The 16,255-nt window shown below is 47.0% G+C and overlaps 1 protein-coding gene across 2 annotated transcripts in view; it reads right to left on the reverse strand.

The window, feature by feature from the left end:
• Positions 1–11,843, reverse strand: part of sin3b (SIN3 transcription regulator family member B) — a 13,724-nt gene extending 1,881 nt beyond the window's left edge. Inside the window, exons 1-18 of one of the 2 annotated variants that reach the window (XM_017467797.3) lie at positions 11,224–11,843; positions 7,419–7,525; positions 6,957–7,110; positions 6,568–6,864; positions 6,328–6,480; positions 6,098–6,220; positions 5,856–5,945; positions 5,644–5,762; positions 5,308–5,521; positions 4,925–5,041; positions 3,706–3,944; positions 3,152–3,335; positions 2,252–2,960; positions 1,960–2,129; positions 1,349–1,522; positions 724–816; positions 477–571; positions 110–308 (exon numbers count right to left, since the gene is read on the reverse strand). In XM_017467797.3, the coding sequence (XP_017323286.1) occupies positions 110–308; positions 477–571; positions 724–816; positions 1,349–1,522; positions 1,960–2,129; positions 2,252–2,960; positions 3,152–3,335; positions 3,706–3,944; positions 4,925–5,041; positions 5,308–5,521; positions 5,644–5,762; positions 5,856–5,945; positions 6,098–6,220; positions 6,328–6,480; positions 6,568–6,864; positions 6,957–7,110; positions 7,419–7,525; positions 11,224–11,325 (3,339 nt within the window). In that variant the 5' untranslated portion in view covers positions 11,326–11,843. Of the gene's footprint in view, positions 1–109; positions 309–476; positions 572–723; positions 817–1,348; positions 1,523–1,959; positions 2,130–2,251; positions 2,961–3,151; positions 3,336–3,705; positions 3,945–4,924; positions 5,042–5,307; positions 5,522–5,643; positions 5,763–5,855; positions 5,946–6,097; positions 6,221–6,327; positions 6,481–6,567; positions 6,868–6,956; positions 7,111–7,418; positions 7,526–11,223 lie in introns of both variants that reach the window. The other variant, XM_017467796.3, reaches the window with a different exon arrangement.
• Positions 11,844–16,255: the final 4,412 nt, after the last annotated feature.

Raw genomic sequence — 16,255 nt, forward strand, 5'->3', positions numbered from 1 at the left:
TGAACCTGTCTGTCTGCCTTCTTGTATATTTCCAAGTAATGAGAGAGAGTTGTAGTGCACTAGGTAGTGCTCTAGTGCGCGTACACTGTAGGGCTGTAGTGTACACTACCTTCCTGGCCTTGATCAGCGCCCCGCGGCGGTACATGTAATCCTCAGAGTTCATGACGAACACCATCTTGTGCGTGTTGAGTTTGAACCTGCAGTCGAGGTTTCCGGCGCTTTCCACACCCAGCTGATCCCGCAGCTCACGCCGACTGCGCAGAGCCTCCACCTGCCGCAGCTGCCAGCGCCGGAAGTGACGCAGGTTCCTACATACGTACACACACACACACAGAGAGAGAGAGAGAGAGAGAGAGAGAGAGAGAGAGAGAGAGAGAGAGAGAGAAGCATCATACACACCACTCCAAGTAGGTTGTCAGCTGAAACTGGGTGTGTGTGTGTGTGTGTGTGTGTGTGTGTGTGTGTGTGTGTATTACCTGGGGAGGAATACAGGTTTGAAGTAGTAACCTTCGCCCTGTGAACACGAGGATGTTTCAGTTCCAACAAACTGCTCCATGTAGTTGGACAGGCACTGTAGAGACCACACACACACACACACACACACACACACACACACACACACACACACACACACACACGTTAAAATATTAAACATACGGATTGAAAATGTCACAGCATGTCAGCCACCCCTAGAAATCGCACCCACACACACACACACTCTACCTGTACTTCAAGTGGATCATCAGCCTGAGCCTCCTCAGTGTCCAGCAGCTCGATGGTCATCGTCACCTCACCTTTATTCTGAATAAACATCACCTGCAACACACACACACACACACACACACACACACACACACATCAGACTCCGCCCACTTTATTCTCCATCTGTTTACTGCAGTGTCAGAGAGAAACAGTCACCTGATGACATCATAATGACCGTTACAGCGACCGACCAATCAGCAGCTTCACTTCAGCATCTCTCTTTTTCAATTCTTCCTTCTCTTCTCGTTCCCGTCTTCCTCTCTTCTGTTTTCCCCCTCTCTTATTTTCCCTCTATTTGTCTTCACCCCGACCAATTTCTCCTCCTTTCTACCTGCCCATCTTTATCACTCCATCCTATTTTTTCTGCCCTACTGCCCTTTTACCCATTACTTTTCCTTCTGCTCTCATCATCATCATCATCATCCTCCTCCTCCCTATTTTTTTCCTTCCTACCTACCTTTCTTTCCTTCCCCACCTTCACCTGTTATTCACCCATTTCCTGTGAATTTTTTCTTTTTCTTTTTTCCTCCCATACCAAACTCTCTTCTCTCTCTCGGTGTGTGTGTGTGTGTGTGTGTGTGTATACCTTAAAGCAGTTCTCCTCAGCCATCACTCTCTCAGCCTTCCACTGGTAGCTGGTCTCCCAGGCGGCTCTCACACACTGAGAGGAGAGATTTCCCCCCGCAGCGCCCCGCCTTCGCTCGCACACGTACAGCTCAGCTACCTGAACACACACCTCATCACTCACCAGGTGCTGCAGCTGCACGCACACACACACACACACACACACACACACAGTTTAGTTCAGCAGTACTATTGTGAACAGTTCAGTATTTATAATGAAAAAGAAAAGCCACGCCCATTTTACTGACCACATCCTGTTGTATTACATAATCACTCCATCTCTCTCTCTTCCCCTTACCTTGCAATGCCTTTCTCTCTCCGTCTTTATATCCAACTATTTCTTCCTCCGTCTCTCCATTTCTTGCTCTCTCTCTCCTCATGTCCATCTCTGATTCTGTCTCTTTCTCTACGTCGACTTCACCGCCAGTCTACCGCTATATACACATCTCTCTGTCTCTCTTTTCATTGGATTCTCTCTCTCCCTCATTGTGTCTGTCTTTCTGAATATTCCTCTCTCTCTCTCTCTCTCTGTGTCTGTGTCTCCCTCTTCCTGAAGATCCCCCCCTCTCTCACCTGCCTGACGATGTTCTGGATGAGTTTGTCGATGGTGAAGCCGATGTAGGCGTGGATGGTGAACATCTCGCGTAGTGTGTCCTCGTACTGCATCGACTCCAGATTTCCGTCCAGCAGACTGCGCACCATGTCCAAAAACGCCGGGTAATACTCCTCTAGCTCCACCTCGCCTACACACACACACACACACACACACACACACATTCAATAACAGACTCCTCCACCATTTAAACACACCTTATACCTCTACTCTGAGCTGCAGACTGTGTGTGAGACTGTGTGTGTGTATTACTGGGTTGCTTGAGTCGCAGCTCCATGGCGAGATCAGTGGCCTTGTCTCGGCGTCCCTCGGCCACCAGGAGGCGCTCTGCGCTCTGTTCGGCACGGTGCTCCAGCAGCTGTCTCTCGGCCTGTCGGTACACCTTCAGCAGCCGCGAGCACAGAGTCTGGTGCAGCCGCAGGAAGAAGTACCAGTTGTTGTTGACGAAGAACAGGTTGTAGATGCCGTCCTGCTCCTTCTGCTGCTCCAGCTGCTCCTGTTGCTCCGACCCACGCGGGGACGCACACCGCCGCCGCCTCGACTCGCCGTTCACCTGCTGCTGACTTCCCGTAGGCCCTGCTCCCGCCGCCGCTGCCGCCGCCGCTGCTGCCGCCGCTCCTCCTCGCTCTGCCGTTTGCCTCTCCTCCATTTCCACGCCCCCAACCACACCCCCGTCCTCAGTCTCCGCCTCCTCATCCGTCCACTCCTCCGTGTCGCTGAGCTCGCCGCGCCGGGAGAAGAACAGGTCAGGGATGAAGTGGTGAACGACACGCTTGATCTGGTCCTTGTCCTCCTTGTGGATGGTGGGCTGACGCTTCACGTGATAGATGATGAGGGACGCGGCGTCCTCCAGGATCTGCTTGTCCTCGTAGGAGAAGACCAGGTGAGGTTCGCTGGAGGCTGTGCCCCCTTCACGACCCTGCTGACCGACTCCGCCCTCTTCAGTGCTCTGCTCCTGACGCTACACACACACACACACACACACACAGGTGTGTGTTAGTACGTGCTTTTAGAGGCTGGAGAGTTATGGCGTATTATTATGATTGTACAGAAGTATGTGATGATGCTGTGCTATGACGTTATAGAGGTGTGTGTTATGATGTAAGGGGCGTAAGGTGCGAGGCGTTTGTGTGTGTGCGCGCGCGTCAGTACCTCGTCATAGATGCTCTCAATCTCGTTCAGCAGGCTTTTGGACCTCAGGGCCTTCATGTCGTTCTGTTTGAAGTTGACCCCCTGATGGTCCAGAGATTTGAGGTAAGCTTTCTCATATTGCTCCCTCCAGATCTTATTAAAGCCCTGCTGGGCTTCTCTCCACTCCTCCTCCTTCGCTTTCAACCTACACACACACACACACACACACACACACACACACACACACACACACACACACACTTGCAAAACTACACTGCTCCAGGGTACTGTAGCATGCCTGACCTTGACCTCTGACCTTAATATTTCCAAGAAAACCAGAGAGAAATATATAGCTGTTAGAGAGACAGACAGGAATATATGGGGGGAGACAGAGAGACGTAAACAGGCATAGAAACAAACAAACATACATAGAGGCAAACAGGGTCAGACAATTATATATGGGGAGAGAGACAGACAGACAGACTGAGATATAGACAGAAAGACAGACACACTGTATATGGGGAGTCAGTCAGACAGACATAATTGTAAAAATAAACAGACAGACGGTTTTGTACCTCTTGAGTACTACAGGTACTGCAGTCACCGGGTTCCTCTTCAGTCCCTCGATGATCTCGGGAGCTTTATCTCCGTAAATGCGGTACACGGCACGCCGCTGGATCACCTCCGAGGTCCCGCCCAAACAATCGTCCAATCGGAAGCGGTCCTGGTCCTCTGGCGAGAGACGAGACAGCTTCTTCTGCACGCTCTCCAGAACCCTGATGGTGGCCAGGTTGGTCTCCAGAACCACGTCCAGCTACCAGCACAGAAAACACACACACACACACACACACACACACATTACTTTTCTTTCACTTCCTTGCTTTAATTCTTTCCTCCATTATCACTTTTTCTCCACCACTTCTCTTCCTTTGTCTCTCCATCCACCACTTTGTTTTTGTTTTTTTTTAATCCAGGCACTTCCCTCATTTTTTATTTTCATTCCCCAACTTCTTCCCTTCTATCCCTCTATATTTTCTTTCATCCCTCCATCCGATTTCATTTTCATCCACAGGTCTTCGTCCTTTCATCGCACTATCCGTTTCACTCCATAACTTACATCCGACTCTCTTTTTGTCCATCTTTTTATCTCTCCAACACTTACATCCATCAATCTCTACTTCTTTTCTATTATCACGCCTTTACGTTTATCCATCCATCACTTTTACACTTCGCTGCTTTTGTCTGTCCTTCTCACTCATTCACCCATCTCTTATTCCTCCATCTCTATGTACACCTCTACTACATTTATCCGTCTTTATCCGTCCATCAATCTATCCTTCCTTCTTTATATACATCCATCACTTTTATCCCGCTATTTCTATATACCTCCATTACCTTTAGCCTTTCACTACCTTTAGCCCGCCATCACTCTTCTCCCTACCAGCTCTTTATCCATCACTTTATTTACTCATCCTTTTCTTTTACCTCCATTCTCACCATCATTTTTGTTGTTCATCCTCCCAGCTACCCTTCCTTTTCTCCCTCAATCATTTCTTAAAAAAAAAAAAAAAAAAAAAAAAAAACCCTTTCATCCACCTCATACTTACTTCCCTCATTCCTTCACTTCCTCCATCCTGTTTCCTTCCTTCCTTCCATCCTTTCCTCCCTCTTTCCTCTCATAATTCTCAGGAATCACTTAAGAGTCAATTGAAACGTTCCACAGTTGACTCTCCGGTTCCTCTGCTCATGCTAGAACCCGTGTGGAAGCGTGTACATGTGGGTACAGGGTCTCACCTCGAACCTCTCGTCCTCGCAGCGGTGCAGCTGCTCCTCGTACGGCGTCTTCTTCGAGCTCACGAAAGTGGAGTCCTCCGACCACGACGGGAAGGACACCCAGGTATCGTTCAGCACCTGAAAGGAAGGGGAAGCACTCCGGTGAGTCACTCTGCAAATGAAACACAGCCCAGAGAACCTCGGGTGGGCGTGGCCTGCTATTCTAATGAGCAGGCGTAATTGACTGCTCTCTCTGCACCCTGCTGCTACACCGTTTATACAGAACTAGCATCTTACTAGAGTTAATACAGCTTAGGGTGCACTTACATAGTTTTCACACCAGCGATGTGGGTGGGGCAAGCAACATCAGCCTTCTGATTGGTTGGTGTGAAGTGTGTGTATACCTCTTTACACAGCGCTGTTCTCCCGCTGCACTTGGGTTGTTGGTACGTTTTTGGCAGGGCTCTGTAACTCGAACCGAGTCTCTTACAGGAAGCATAGTCCACCTCCCTGGCTCCGCCCCCTTCCATGTAGCGCTCTGATAGGCCGGATACAGAGTGCGACAGCTCCTTCTCGCCAAGGAACGACTTAAACTGGGTGTACAGCTCCGGAAACTTCCTGTAGCACCAACACACACACACGCACACACACACACACACACACACACACAACCTTTAATCATATCATTTATTTAAAAAAAAATTATTCCACAAATGGAGCAGCGCGGTCGGCATGTTTACCCGAGGAACGGTGTGACGAGCTGCAGGAGCTCAGCTCCCGACACCACCTCCTGGTTAAACAGGGCGATGCAGCGCAGGAAGTTCTCGTACACCTCCTGACTCTTAAACAAACGCCGGACCTGGATGCACATAGAGAACTTGTTAGCGACGAAGGGAGGCGGGGGGTGGGGGGTGGTAGGAGGCTCACGGCACCTGTGACGCTCCACGTTTACCTTGTCGAAGAATGTGAACTCGCGGAGAACTCCGTGCTTCCCGACTGACGCGAAAGACTGGTCTTTGGAGCAGGAGAACTTCATTTTCTTCTGCGGTGACAAAAGAGAAATACCTTCAAATACACGTCTGAAGCATTTAAAGCACGGCCGGCCGATTTAAAACGTATAATCATTATCGAAACGTGACAGACACCGACAATAACGTGTTCCATCAGGCAGGTGTGTAGGAGGCGGGGTCACACCTTAAGCAGCGGCGTCATGTGAGGCAGTAGTAGTGGGCGTGGCCTTTTCTTGCCCTGTTTGCTTAACTCCTCCTCGTCAGCCTTCTTCACCTGTTCCTTGCCTGTGAGAGAGCCGCTAGTGAACTGCAAAACGCACGTGCGCACGCGCACACACACACACACACACACACACACACAAATTAGGAGACACACACATACACTCATAGCATACTTAGACGTTCTCTCCTCACCAACGATCTCTTGGCGTCTGGGAGGAACTGTCCGAACTCCGCCAGCAGGTCCTCCTGTCCTTTAAACAGACTTGCTACTTTGGAAAAGACCTCGTCCTCCGTCATCCCCATACTCGTCCTGCTCCTGTTCTCCTTCAGCTCCAGCTGCTCCTTCTGTAACACACACACACACACACACGCTGTCTGTCCGATCCTCTGATCTATAAACCGCTGCCTGACTCCGCCCCCTGGATCGTCTACCTGATAGGTGTGCAGGATTTCCAAGAAGGACCTGTAGATTTCCGGATGGTCCAGGAATCGGCTCTTGATCTTGTTCACGTAGCTGATGGCGCTGTCGAACTCGACAGGACTCGCTTCCGAAGCGGGCGGGGACGCGGACGACGTGGCGGGCTGTGACGTTGTGCTGGGCAGAGGCAGGTCAAGTCTTCCGGGCGGTTCCGGCGGGACTCCCGACGACGGCGAGGTGCTCTGAGGCGACGCGACCGTCTCGCTCGGAGCCGAACTCGACTCGGCACTCTTCGCCTTCCCGGGAGAAATCTGCTGCGGAGGAGAGAGCCGAGATCATACGTTAAACACAAAGCGGTGTGAACATTTTATTCAGGGGGAGGAGGGTACCTGAGGTGATTTACCTGCGGACTGAAAGGCGACTGCAGGAAGGCCATTCCGTTTTTCGGGATTTCTATCCGATATCCGGGAGGGAGGAAGGCGTTGAAGCCCAGGACGAGGTCCGGGTGACCGTGGAACAGCTGAGACACGCGGTTTATCACGCCCGGCGTATCGATACTGCGGAACACAGTCAACTCAACCAATCGGGAAGCACCACTCGTATAAACGGCCAATCGGGAAGCATTAAACATGTGTATATACAAGTTCAACCATACTTTTATTTAATAACTGTAAAAATAAATCTCTCTCACTAAAAATGACAAATTTAAACATTTGACCATTTACAAGATTCAAAATCTAATTTCAAATATTTAAACCTTGATAAACAAATTAAAAAGCAGTATAAAAGTTTAAAAGACACATCGTGATACCCACGATATATCAGATATCACGATATGGATATACAGTGTGTAATTGCTCATCACCTCTGAGACTTAAACTCCTTCATGATGTCCAGGAACTTGTTGTATATCCCGGGATCATTCGCAAACCGGATTTTTACCTGATCCAGGTACGATAACGCATCTTCTACCTGCGGAGAAAAGAAATACCACCGCAACAAGAAACGCACTTGATAATGAGATACTCCGGATCTTCACAGAAACACCACGTTAATTATTGTTAAACTCTCAATAGCTTTTGCCTGGGCAGAACTGTGTGGGCGTGTCAGATCATGTTTAGCTCCTCCCACTGAAAACAGCAGCAGGAACTCACTCATGAAAAGCATGAAGGTCTGTAAACTTTAGTGCGAGTTTTAAAACTTGGTGCGCTTGGTTTGAACACCGGGTGGCGCTGGATCGTCTCAACGCGTTAAAGGGGCAGTACGTAAAACCAGTAGTGACAAGGTCTGTTTAGCCCTTGACTCCGCCTCTGATACTTGCGCATGTAAACGAAGCGGCGGTCCACGCTTCTAGCAGCGAAACGTGTTTCGATACAGACAGCGATGTCATGTTCGCACAAAAACAACAGCCTGTGATTGGTCGATTGCAGTGTCAGTCAAAATGTACGACTCTCAAGCGATACATAGAAGTTTTGCAGATGTTTTTCTTCCCTTTACCTATTAATCCAGATCTGTTCATCTACTTCAGCGGTCAGAAAACCATTAGCTGTTCTTTTTTATTTTTAATAACAGTTTTCCATCTACGTGTAAAAACAAAACACTAGTCTGTCACCAGCAGCTAAAGTCAAACCCAGTCCAGCTCGAGCATATTAACCAATCAGCGAGGAGGTGGTCCTTCCCGTCTGACTCTTTATTTTGAGGGTGTACGAACGGCCGAACAGCCCATACAGAGCTAGCCTGTTAACGGACAGGAAGTACAAGGCCATCTCGATGTGATACAAGCGCGGTATTACAGTTACAGATGTTCGTCCAGTCAGAACGGAGCCAGGACGAGCGTGAACTTCATCGACGGTGAAAAGAACGTCTAGTGAACAGCTAAAACAGTTAACGGTGTGGGTAAAAAAAAGCCCAAGTGAACAGATAAGTCATGGTAAACTAACGTGACATGACTTTAATGGGTTTCCCGCTATTGCCCCCCCCCAGATTGTAATGAACAGCTAATCATGTTAATCTCAAAGAAAACACTGAAAAGTTGAAGACGTTGTTCTTGAAACTGAAACGAAACCCTAATACCAGCTTACTGGTGTGAACTGAAGCTTAAACACCGAGGTAGCGGTGTTACTAAAGCCCGAATGAACAGCTCACACAGCCAACAAGCAGCTAAATGGTGTCTTTCGATCGAAATGTTTCGTCCTAGCGCGAGTGACACGTTACAGGGCTCAGTGGGTTTCGGGTCACCGCTTCTGGTGTTATTAAAGAGCAAACGAACAGCTAAGACTAGAGAGAACGGCTAAAAGGTGTTATTAAAACCAACACGGCCGGTTTAGATGAACAGATTCTGCTCCTGATGTTTTCATAGCCAAAGCGAACAGCTGAAACGGATTAACCGCCATCATCACATCCTCCAGGTGTTATTAAACCCCAGATGAACAGCTAAAACCCGCTGAGGACGTTATTAAAACTAAAGTGAAGAGGTAAATGTTTCTTCAAGGCTCGAGTGGACGGCTGAAACGGCCAACAACTTTAACCTGCAGTGACGTGAACAGCTTAAATACCAAACAGTGTTAGTCAAACTGAAACAAACAGCTTCTTAAAGTCCAAACGAGCAGCTAGATCCACGAACGTCATTAATAAAAAAAAAAAAAGAGAGAGAGGAAAGAAGTTAAAAGAAAAGCTACACCTGTTAGTAAAATCAACTGAACAGCTGAAGAGGTTTTTAAAAGCCCAAACGAACAGCTAAAACAGAAGAACAGCTAGCACTACATGGCGTAATAGGCTTCCTGTTACTCCTGGTGATGTTATTCAAGCCCAGATGAACAGCTAAAACCGGCATGTTATTAAAACTAAAGTGAACAGTGAAAACCGCCTAAGTGTCCCATCAGAAGCCCACTAGCATTGATACAGCTGAAAGGATTCTTAAAGCGAAAGTGAACAGCTAACGACCTTTTCCCCACTTAAAAGCCCAAACGAAGCGCCGAAACGGACGAAGAGATGAAAGAGACGAAGCGGTGAAGCAGAATAAGAGCTGAAGCAGCCGAAGAGCTGAAAGAGATAAAGTGCCGGAGCAGACAAAGCACCGAAGCAGAACAAGAGCCTAAGCAGACGAAGCGGTGAAGCAGAATAAGAGCTGAAGCAGACGAAGCGGTGAAGCAGATGATGCAGCCGAAGTGCTGAAAGCGGTACAGCGCCAAAGCAGACGAAGAGCCAAAGCAGACGAAGAGCTGTAAGAGATAAAGCGCCGAAGCAGACGAAGAGCTGTAAGAGATACAGCGCCAAAGCTGATGAAGAGCCAAAGCAGACGAAGCGCCGAAGCGGACGAAGAGCTGAAAGATATACAGTGCCAAATCAGATGAAGCGCCGAGGCAGATGAAGAGCCGAAGCGCCGAAGCAGACGAAGAGCTGTAAGAGATAAAGCGCCGAAGCAGACGAAGAGCTGTAGGAGATACAGTGCCAAAGCAGATGAAGCGCCGAGGCAGATGAAGAGCCGAAGCGTCGAAGCAGACGAAGAGCTGTAAGAGATAAAGCGCCAAAGCAGACAAAGAGCTGTAGGAGATACAGTGCCAAAGCAGATGAAGCGCTGAGGCAGATGAAGAGCCGAAGCGCTGAAAGAGATACAGCGCCAAAGCAGATGAAGCGCCGAAGCAGATGAAGAGCTGAAAGAGATGAAGCGCCGAAGCAGACGAAGAGCTGAAAGAGATGAAGCGCCGAAGCAGACGAAGAGCTGAAAGAGATGAAGTGCCGAAGCAGACAAAGAGCCGAAGCGCCGAAGCAGACGAAGAGCTGAAGCAGATGAAGCGCTGAAGCAGACGTAGGGCCGAAGCAGATGAAGAGCTGAAGCAGATGAAGCGCTGAAGCAGACGTAGGGCCGAAGCAGACGAAGAGCTGAAGCAGATGAGGCAGACGAAGGGCCGAAGCAGACGAAGAGCTGAAAGAGATAAAGCACAGAAGCAGACGAAGAGCTGAAAGAGATAAAGCACAGAAGCAGACTAAGAGCTGAAACAGAAGAGATGAAGTAGCAGAAGAACTGAAGCAGACGAAACAGACGAAGAACCAGCACTACACGGGTTGACCGGCTTCCTGTTACTCCTGCTGGTGTCAATAAAAACCCAGACTAACATCTGAAACCGGTCATGGTGATGATAATGCCAGAGATATAGAGATAAGTGATAGGGTGATGAAGAGCCAGAGGAAGAGCTAAAAATAAGCTGTGTACGAACGAACAGTGAACAAAAGATCAGTGTTTATTTCCCTCCTCCTCCAGACAGAAATGAAAGAAAGAAAAGTGAGTTAGCAGAGCTGGGATAAAGCTAAACTGATCCTGCAGAGCTTTCTTCTTCTTCTTCTTCTTCTTCTTCTTCTTAGCAGTAGCATTACAACAATAATTACTATTCTTCTTCTTCTTATTATTATTAAACACGCAGAGAATGTAGACTTGTAGATGTGTGTGAAGTGATGAGAGGTTTTGTTGAAACAAAAATAAAAAATAAACAGTGAAGTTCCAGACTGCGGAAGGCTCTCAGGTCTGAGAGGTGAAGCTAATGCTAATGCTAATGCTAGGAGCTGGGTTTTCAGGCTCAAGCAAAGACAACAATGGTGGTGTGTGTGTGTGTGTGTGTGTGTGAGAGTGTGTGTGAGGGGGGAGAAGAAGTGTGTTTTTCGGTGTGTCTCACCTTCAGTTTCTGGAAGTGCTGCTGGTGTTTCTGAGCGCTGAACGCTTTGTCCTGGATCTGGTTGATGTGCTTCGTGCTGCTGTGAGCTTGAATTTTCGCCATTGTGCTCAAAGCAGCAGCAGCAGCAGCAGCAGCCACCAAAACACCAACCCGGGATTATTTTCTCTCTTTAACTCTCTCTTCCTGTGTGTGTGGAACAGATCCAGCAAAGTTAAAACAAAAACAAAACAAGGAAAGAGACTAATCTAGTTCTGCGTGGTCACTTTTTTCCCGTATCAAATGGCTGTGCGAGGAAAATAAATAAATAAGGAAAGAAAGAAAAATCTTGGCCAAGTGGCAGTGCGCCGGACCGCTCGCCTCAGAAAACTAGCCCAACTACCCGAGCATCGCTGCGTTTCTCTTTAAAAACCTGCTCTCACTGCACACACACCGACACACGCGACGGGGAAAACGAACACAACAAAGATCTTCCGGCTGCGAACTTATTATTACTGTTATTATTATTTTTAAATGATGATTATGATGATGATTCTTATTTCAACAACTAACAGCTAGCCGTGCCTGTCTCTTTAAATCTGGCCGCAGCTGAGCGCGCGGGTGAAAGGGGAGGGAGGGCGCTCGAGACTAATTTAAACCGCGCGTGCGCACGCACCAGAGAGGCGGAGCTTCGCGGGACGCGGGAGACCGAAGTGCGCATGCGCGTGCTGCCTTGACGAAGCGGAACTCGCCGAGCTGCTGCGATTCTGAATGTATGAATGGACTTCCGTTTGTTTGTTTGTTTGTTTGTTTGTTTGTGTTGGCGTATTTATATATATATATATATATGCAAATATTACATGATATTTTTAATGATAAATCCAGAAAATGATTCTTCTTTTGTTTTATTATATGATATGAGCTGTCTTTGTATAACTTTACATAGATATTATATATATATATATATATATATATATATATATATATATATATATATATATATATTTAATATCTAAATATCCCCTTGTATACTGTAATTTGAACTACTGTATATTTACATACAAGACCCTTTAGAAAAGTTTAGACACACTCGTTCTTTGTTTTTATTTTCTCCACGTTTTATATTTATATACATATATTTTAAAGCCATCAAAAGTCTGGAGTAACACAAATGGAACTATGGGAATTATGTTGTGATCAAAAATATCCAAAATAAATGAAAATCGTTTCATATTTTATCATCTTAGTGGTGAGCGCGTTCACCTCACGCCTCCAGGGTCGGGGGTTCGATTCCCACCGTGGCCCTGTGTGGGCGGAGTCTGCATGTTCTCCCCGTGCTGCGGGGGTTTCCTCCGGGTACTCCGGTTTCCTCCCCCAGTTCAAAGACGTGCATGGTAGGCTGATTGGCGTGTCTAAAGTGTCCGTAGTGTATGAATGTGTGTGTGAGTGTGTGTGTGATTGTGCCCTGTGATGGATTGGCACCCCGTCCAGGGTGTACCCCGCCTCGTGCCCCATGCTCCCTGGGATAGTCTCCAGGTTCCCCGTGACCCTGAAGGAAGGATAAGCGGTATAGAAGATGGATGGATGGATGGATAGATCATCTTCAAAGTCGACGCCCTTTTCACCTAGAATTTGCAGAAGTGTATTCTCGGCGTTTTCTCGAGCGATTTCTTGAGTTATTTCCCTGAGATGATTTTTAAACAGTATTAAAGGAGTTCCCACCGACGCCGGACTCTCATCTCCTGCTTTTCAGGAACATTCCCCTCCGAGTCGTCCGTTTAAAACGATACTTTTTTATAAATAAAATGTTCGTTTTCGAATGAAAGGAACGAACACGTCGGCACGGTTATATTTTTGTCTGCGACACCGGTTTCACACGTTTAATCGCACACCTTCAGATCAACAGCTTTTCAACATCACGAGAAACGTTTCAGTCGAGTGTCCACAAACTTTTGACCGGTAGTGTGTATATATAAATGAAGATATAAAATATTAAAATACGTAAATACTAGGCGAAATAAGACTCTAATACCAACATATACTATTACACATAACACAACCGATAGACTAAAACACAGAAGAACTTATACAGCATCAATAAAGCCTCTCAAGTCGAATACTGATGAGTTGTAGTATGATATATCTTTATATTTTAAAATGTTTATATTTGCACTGACTGACAACTTGCTGTACACATGATGTGTAAATAAATATATAGATTTATTTCTACATTATTATATGTATAAAAAAAGAAATGGGATATAGTTATATAATTATAGTGTAATAAAAATATATGAGACAGCAGAAAATGTTAATTTATTAATTTATATTAACAAGGCATTTAATGTGTCATTTAATTATTATTTCAATATTAAAAGTGAACATAATGTTCTGAATGTCATATATACAGTATATATACATGGTGTTCTCTGATAACGTGTACTTTTGCCTCCAACCTCATTTACATTCTCTATCAGATCCTCTCAGTTTAACAGTTGGTCTCTTTCGTAAAGATCGCTTTATGACTCCCGTCTCCGTCGCGGCTCTAAGAGTTTGTCACAACAACTAAATAAAGTCTTGGTAAAGCTCTCGTCAGGCCGCGTCTCTGTTGCTTAGGTTTGTTGTCTTCTTGCAGAATGAACCCACATTTTTTTCCATAAAGAAATCGTTTAAAAAAAATAAAAAAATAAAAAAGGGTTCATTTTCAGCTATTCGACACAGAAATCACGGGGGATGCAAACTTTTGGACCCAACTTGTTTGTGTTCTATGTTCACACACTTAAATATACTGCATATTTATCATTTAAGGGCCAAGGCTTTACATGTAATGCAGAAATATTTTTAATACATACCAGGAGGTAAAGTGAGGGAAGTGAGAGAGGAAGTGGGAGAGTGAGTAAGGAACTGAATTAAAGAAGAAAGTGAAGATGTTAATGATAGATGAAAGAAGCCAGAGAGGTGAATAAAGGAGCAACAGTGAGGGAGGAAAAACAGAAGTGGAAGTATCTAGTGAGGGAGGGAGCGAGTGAAAAAGGGTGTAAGTGATAAAGGAAGGAAATGAGAGAGGGAACAAACTAGGGAGGAGGAGGAACCAAGGGAATGAGGGAGTAATGTGAAGCATAGGATTTAGCGAGTTAGAGAGGAGGGTGTAAGTGGTAGAGTGACTCAGTAGGGTGTATATGGATTAGTGAATAAAGGAATGAAGTGGGAAGAGAAGGAGGAAGAGGTGAATGAGGGAGTGAGTAGGGTACAAGTGAGTAAGTGAATTCGAGTGTAAATGAGTAGGAAATGAGAGTGAGTAGACAGTAGGGAGTGATTAGTGTAGGGAGCGAGTAGGGTGTAGAGAGAGTACGGTGCAGGGAATGAGTAGGGTGTAGCAAGTGTGTAGAGTTTAGGGAGTGAGTAGGGTGTAGGGAGTGAGTATAGGGAGTGAGTAGGGTGTGGGGTGTAGGGCATGAATAGGGTGTAGGGAGTGAGAAGGGTATAGAGAGTAGGGAGTGAGTAGGGTGTAGGGAGTAGTGAGTGAGTACGGTGTAGGGAGTGAGGAGAGAGTAGGGTATATGGTATAGGGAGTGAGTAGGGTGTAGGGAGTGAGTGGTGAGGAGGTTATAGGGAGTGAGTAGGGTGTAGGGAGTGAGGAGGTTATAGGGAGTGAGGAGGTTATAAGGAGTAGGGAGTGAGTAGGGTATATGGTATAGGGAGTGAGTAAGGTGTAGGGAGTAGGGAGTGAGGAGGTTATAAGGAGTAGGGAGTGAGTAAGGTGTAGGGAGTGAGTAGGGTATATGGTATAGGGAGTGAGTAGGGTGTAGGGAGTAGGGAGTGAGGAGAGAGTAGGGTATATGGTATAGGGAGTGAGTAGGGTGTAGGGAGTAGGGAGTGAGTAGGGTGTACGGTGTAGGGAGTGAGTAGGGAGTGAGTAGGGTGTAGGGAGTGAGGAGAGAGTAGGGTATATGGTGTAGGGAGTGAGTAGGGTGTAGGGAGTAGGGAGTGAGGAGGTTATAGGGAGTTAGGAGGTTATAAGGAGTAGAGAGTGAGTAGGGTATATGGTATAGGGAGTGAGTAAGGTGTAGGGAGTAGGGAGTGAGTAGGGTGTAGGGAGTGAGGAGGTTATAAGGAGTAGGGAGTGAGTAGGGTATATGGTATAGGGAGTGAGTAGGGTGTAGGGAGTGAGTAGGGAGTGAGTAGGGAGTGAGGAGGTTATAAGGAGTAGGGAGTGAGTAGGGTATATGGTATAGGGAGTGAGTAGGGTGTAGGGAGTGAGTAGGGAGTGAGTAGGGAGTGAGGAGGTTATAAGGAGTAGGGAGTGAGTAGGGTATATGGTATAGGGAGTGAGTAAGGTGTAGGGAGTAGGGAGTGAGGAGGTTATAAGGAGTAGGGAGTGAGTAGGGTATATGGTATAGGGAGTGAGTAGGGTATATGGTATAGGGAGTGAGTAGGGTGTAGGGAGTAGGGAGTGAGTAGGGAGTGAGTAGGGTATATGGTATAGGGAGTGAGTAGGGTGTAGGGAGTAGGGAGTGAGTAGGGTGTAGGGAGTAGGGAGTGAGTAGGGAGTGAGTAGGGAGTAGGGAGTGAGGAGGTTATAGGGAGTAGGGAGTGAGTAGGGTATATGGTATAGGGAGTGAGTAGGGTGTAGGGAGTAGGGAGTGAGTAGGGAGTAGGGAGTGAGGAGGTTATAGGGAGTGAGGAGGTTATAAGGAGTAGGGAGTGAGTAGGGTATATGGTATAGGGAGTGAGTAGGGTGTAGGGAGTAGGGAGTGAGTAGGGAGTGAGTAGGGAGTAGGGAGTGAGGAGGTTATAGGGAGTGAGGAGGTTATAGGGAGTGAGGAGGTTATAGGGAGTGAGTAGGGTGTAGGGAGTAGGGAGTGAGGAGGTTATAAGGAGTAGGGAGTGAGTAGGGTATATGGTATAGGGAGTGAGTAAGGTGTAGGGAGTAGGGAGTGAGGAGGTTATAAGGAGTAGGGAGTGAGTAGGGTATATGGTATAGGGAGTGAGTAGGGTGTAGGGAGTAGGGAGTGAGTAGGGAGTAGGGAGTGAGGAGGTTATAGGGAGTGAGGAG

Source organism: Ictalurus punctatus, chromosome 5 (assembly GCF_001660625.3).
Source record: "Ictalurus punctatus breed USDA103 chromosome 5, Coco_2.0, whole genome shotgun sequence".
In the NCBI taxonomy this organism is placed as follows: domain Eukaryota; kingdom Metazoa; phylum Chordata; class Actinopteri; order Siluriformes; family Ictaluridae; genus Ictalurus; species Ictalurus punctatus.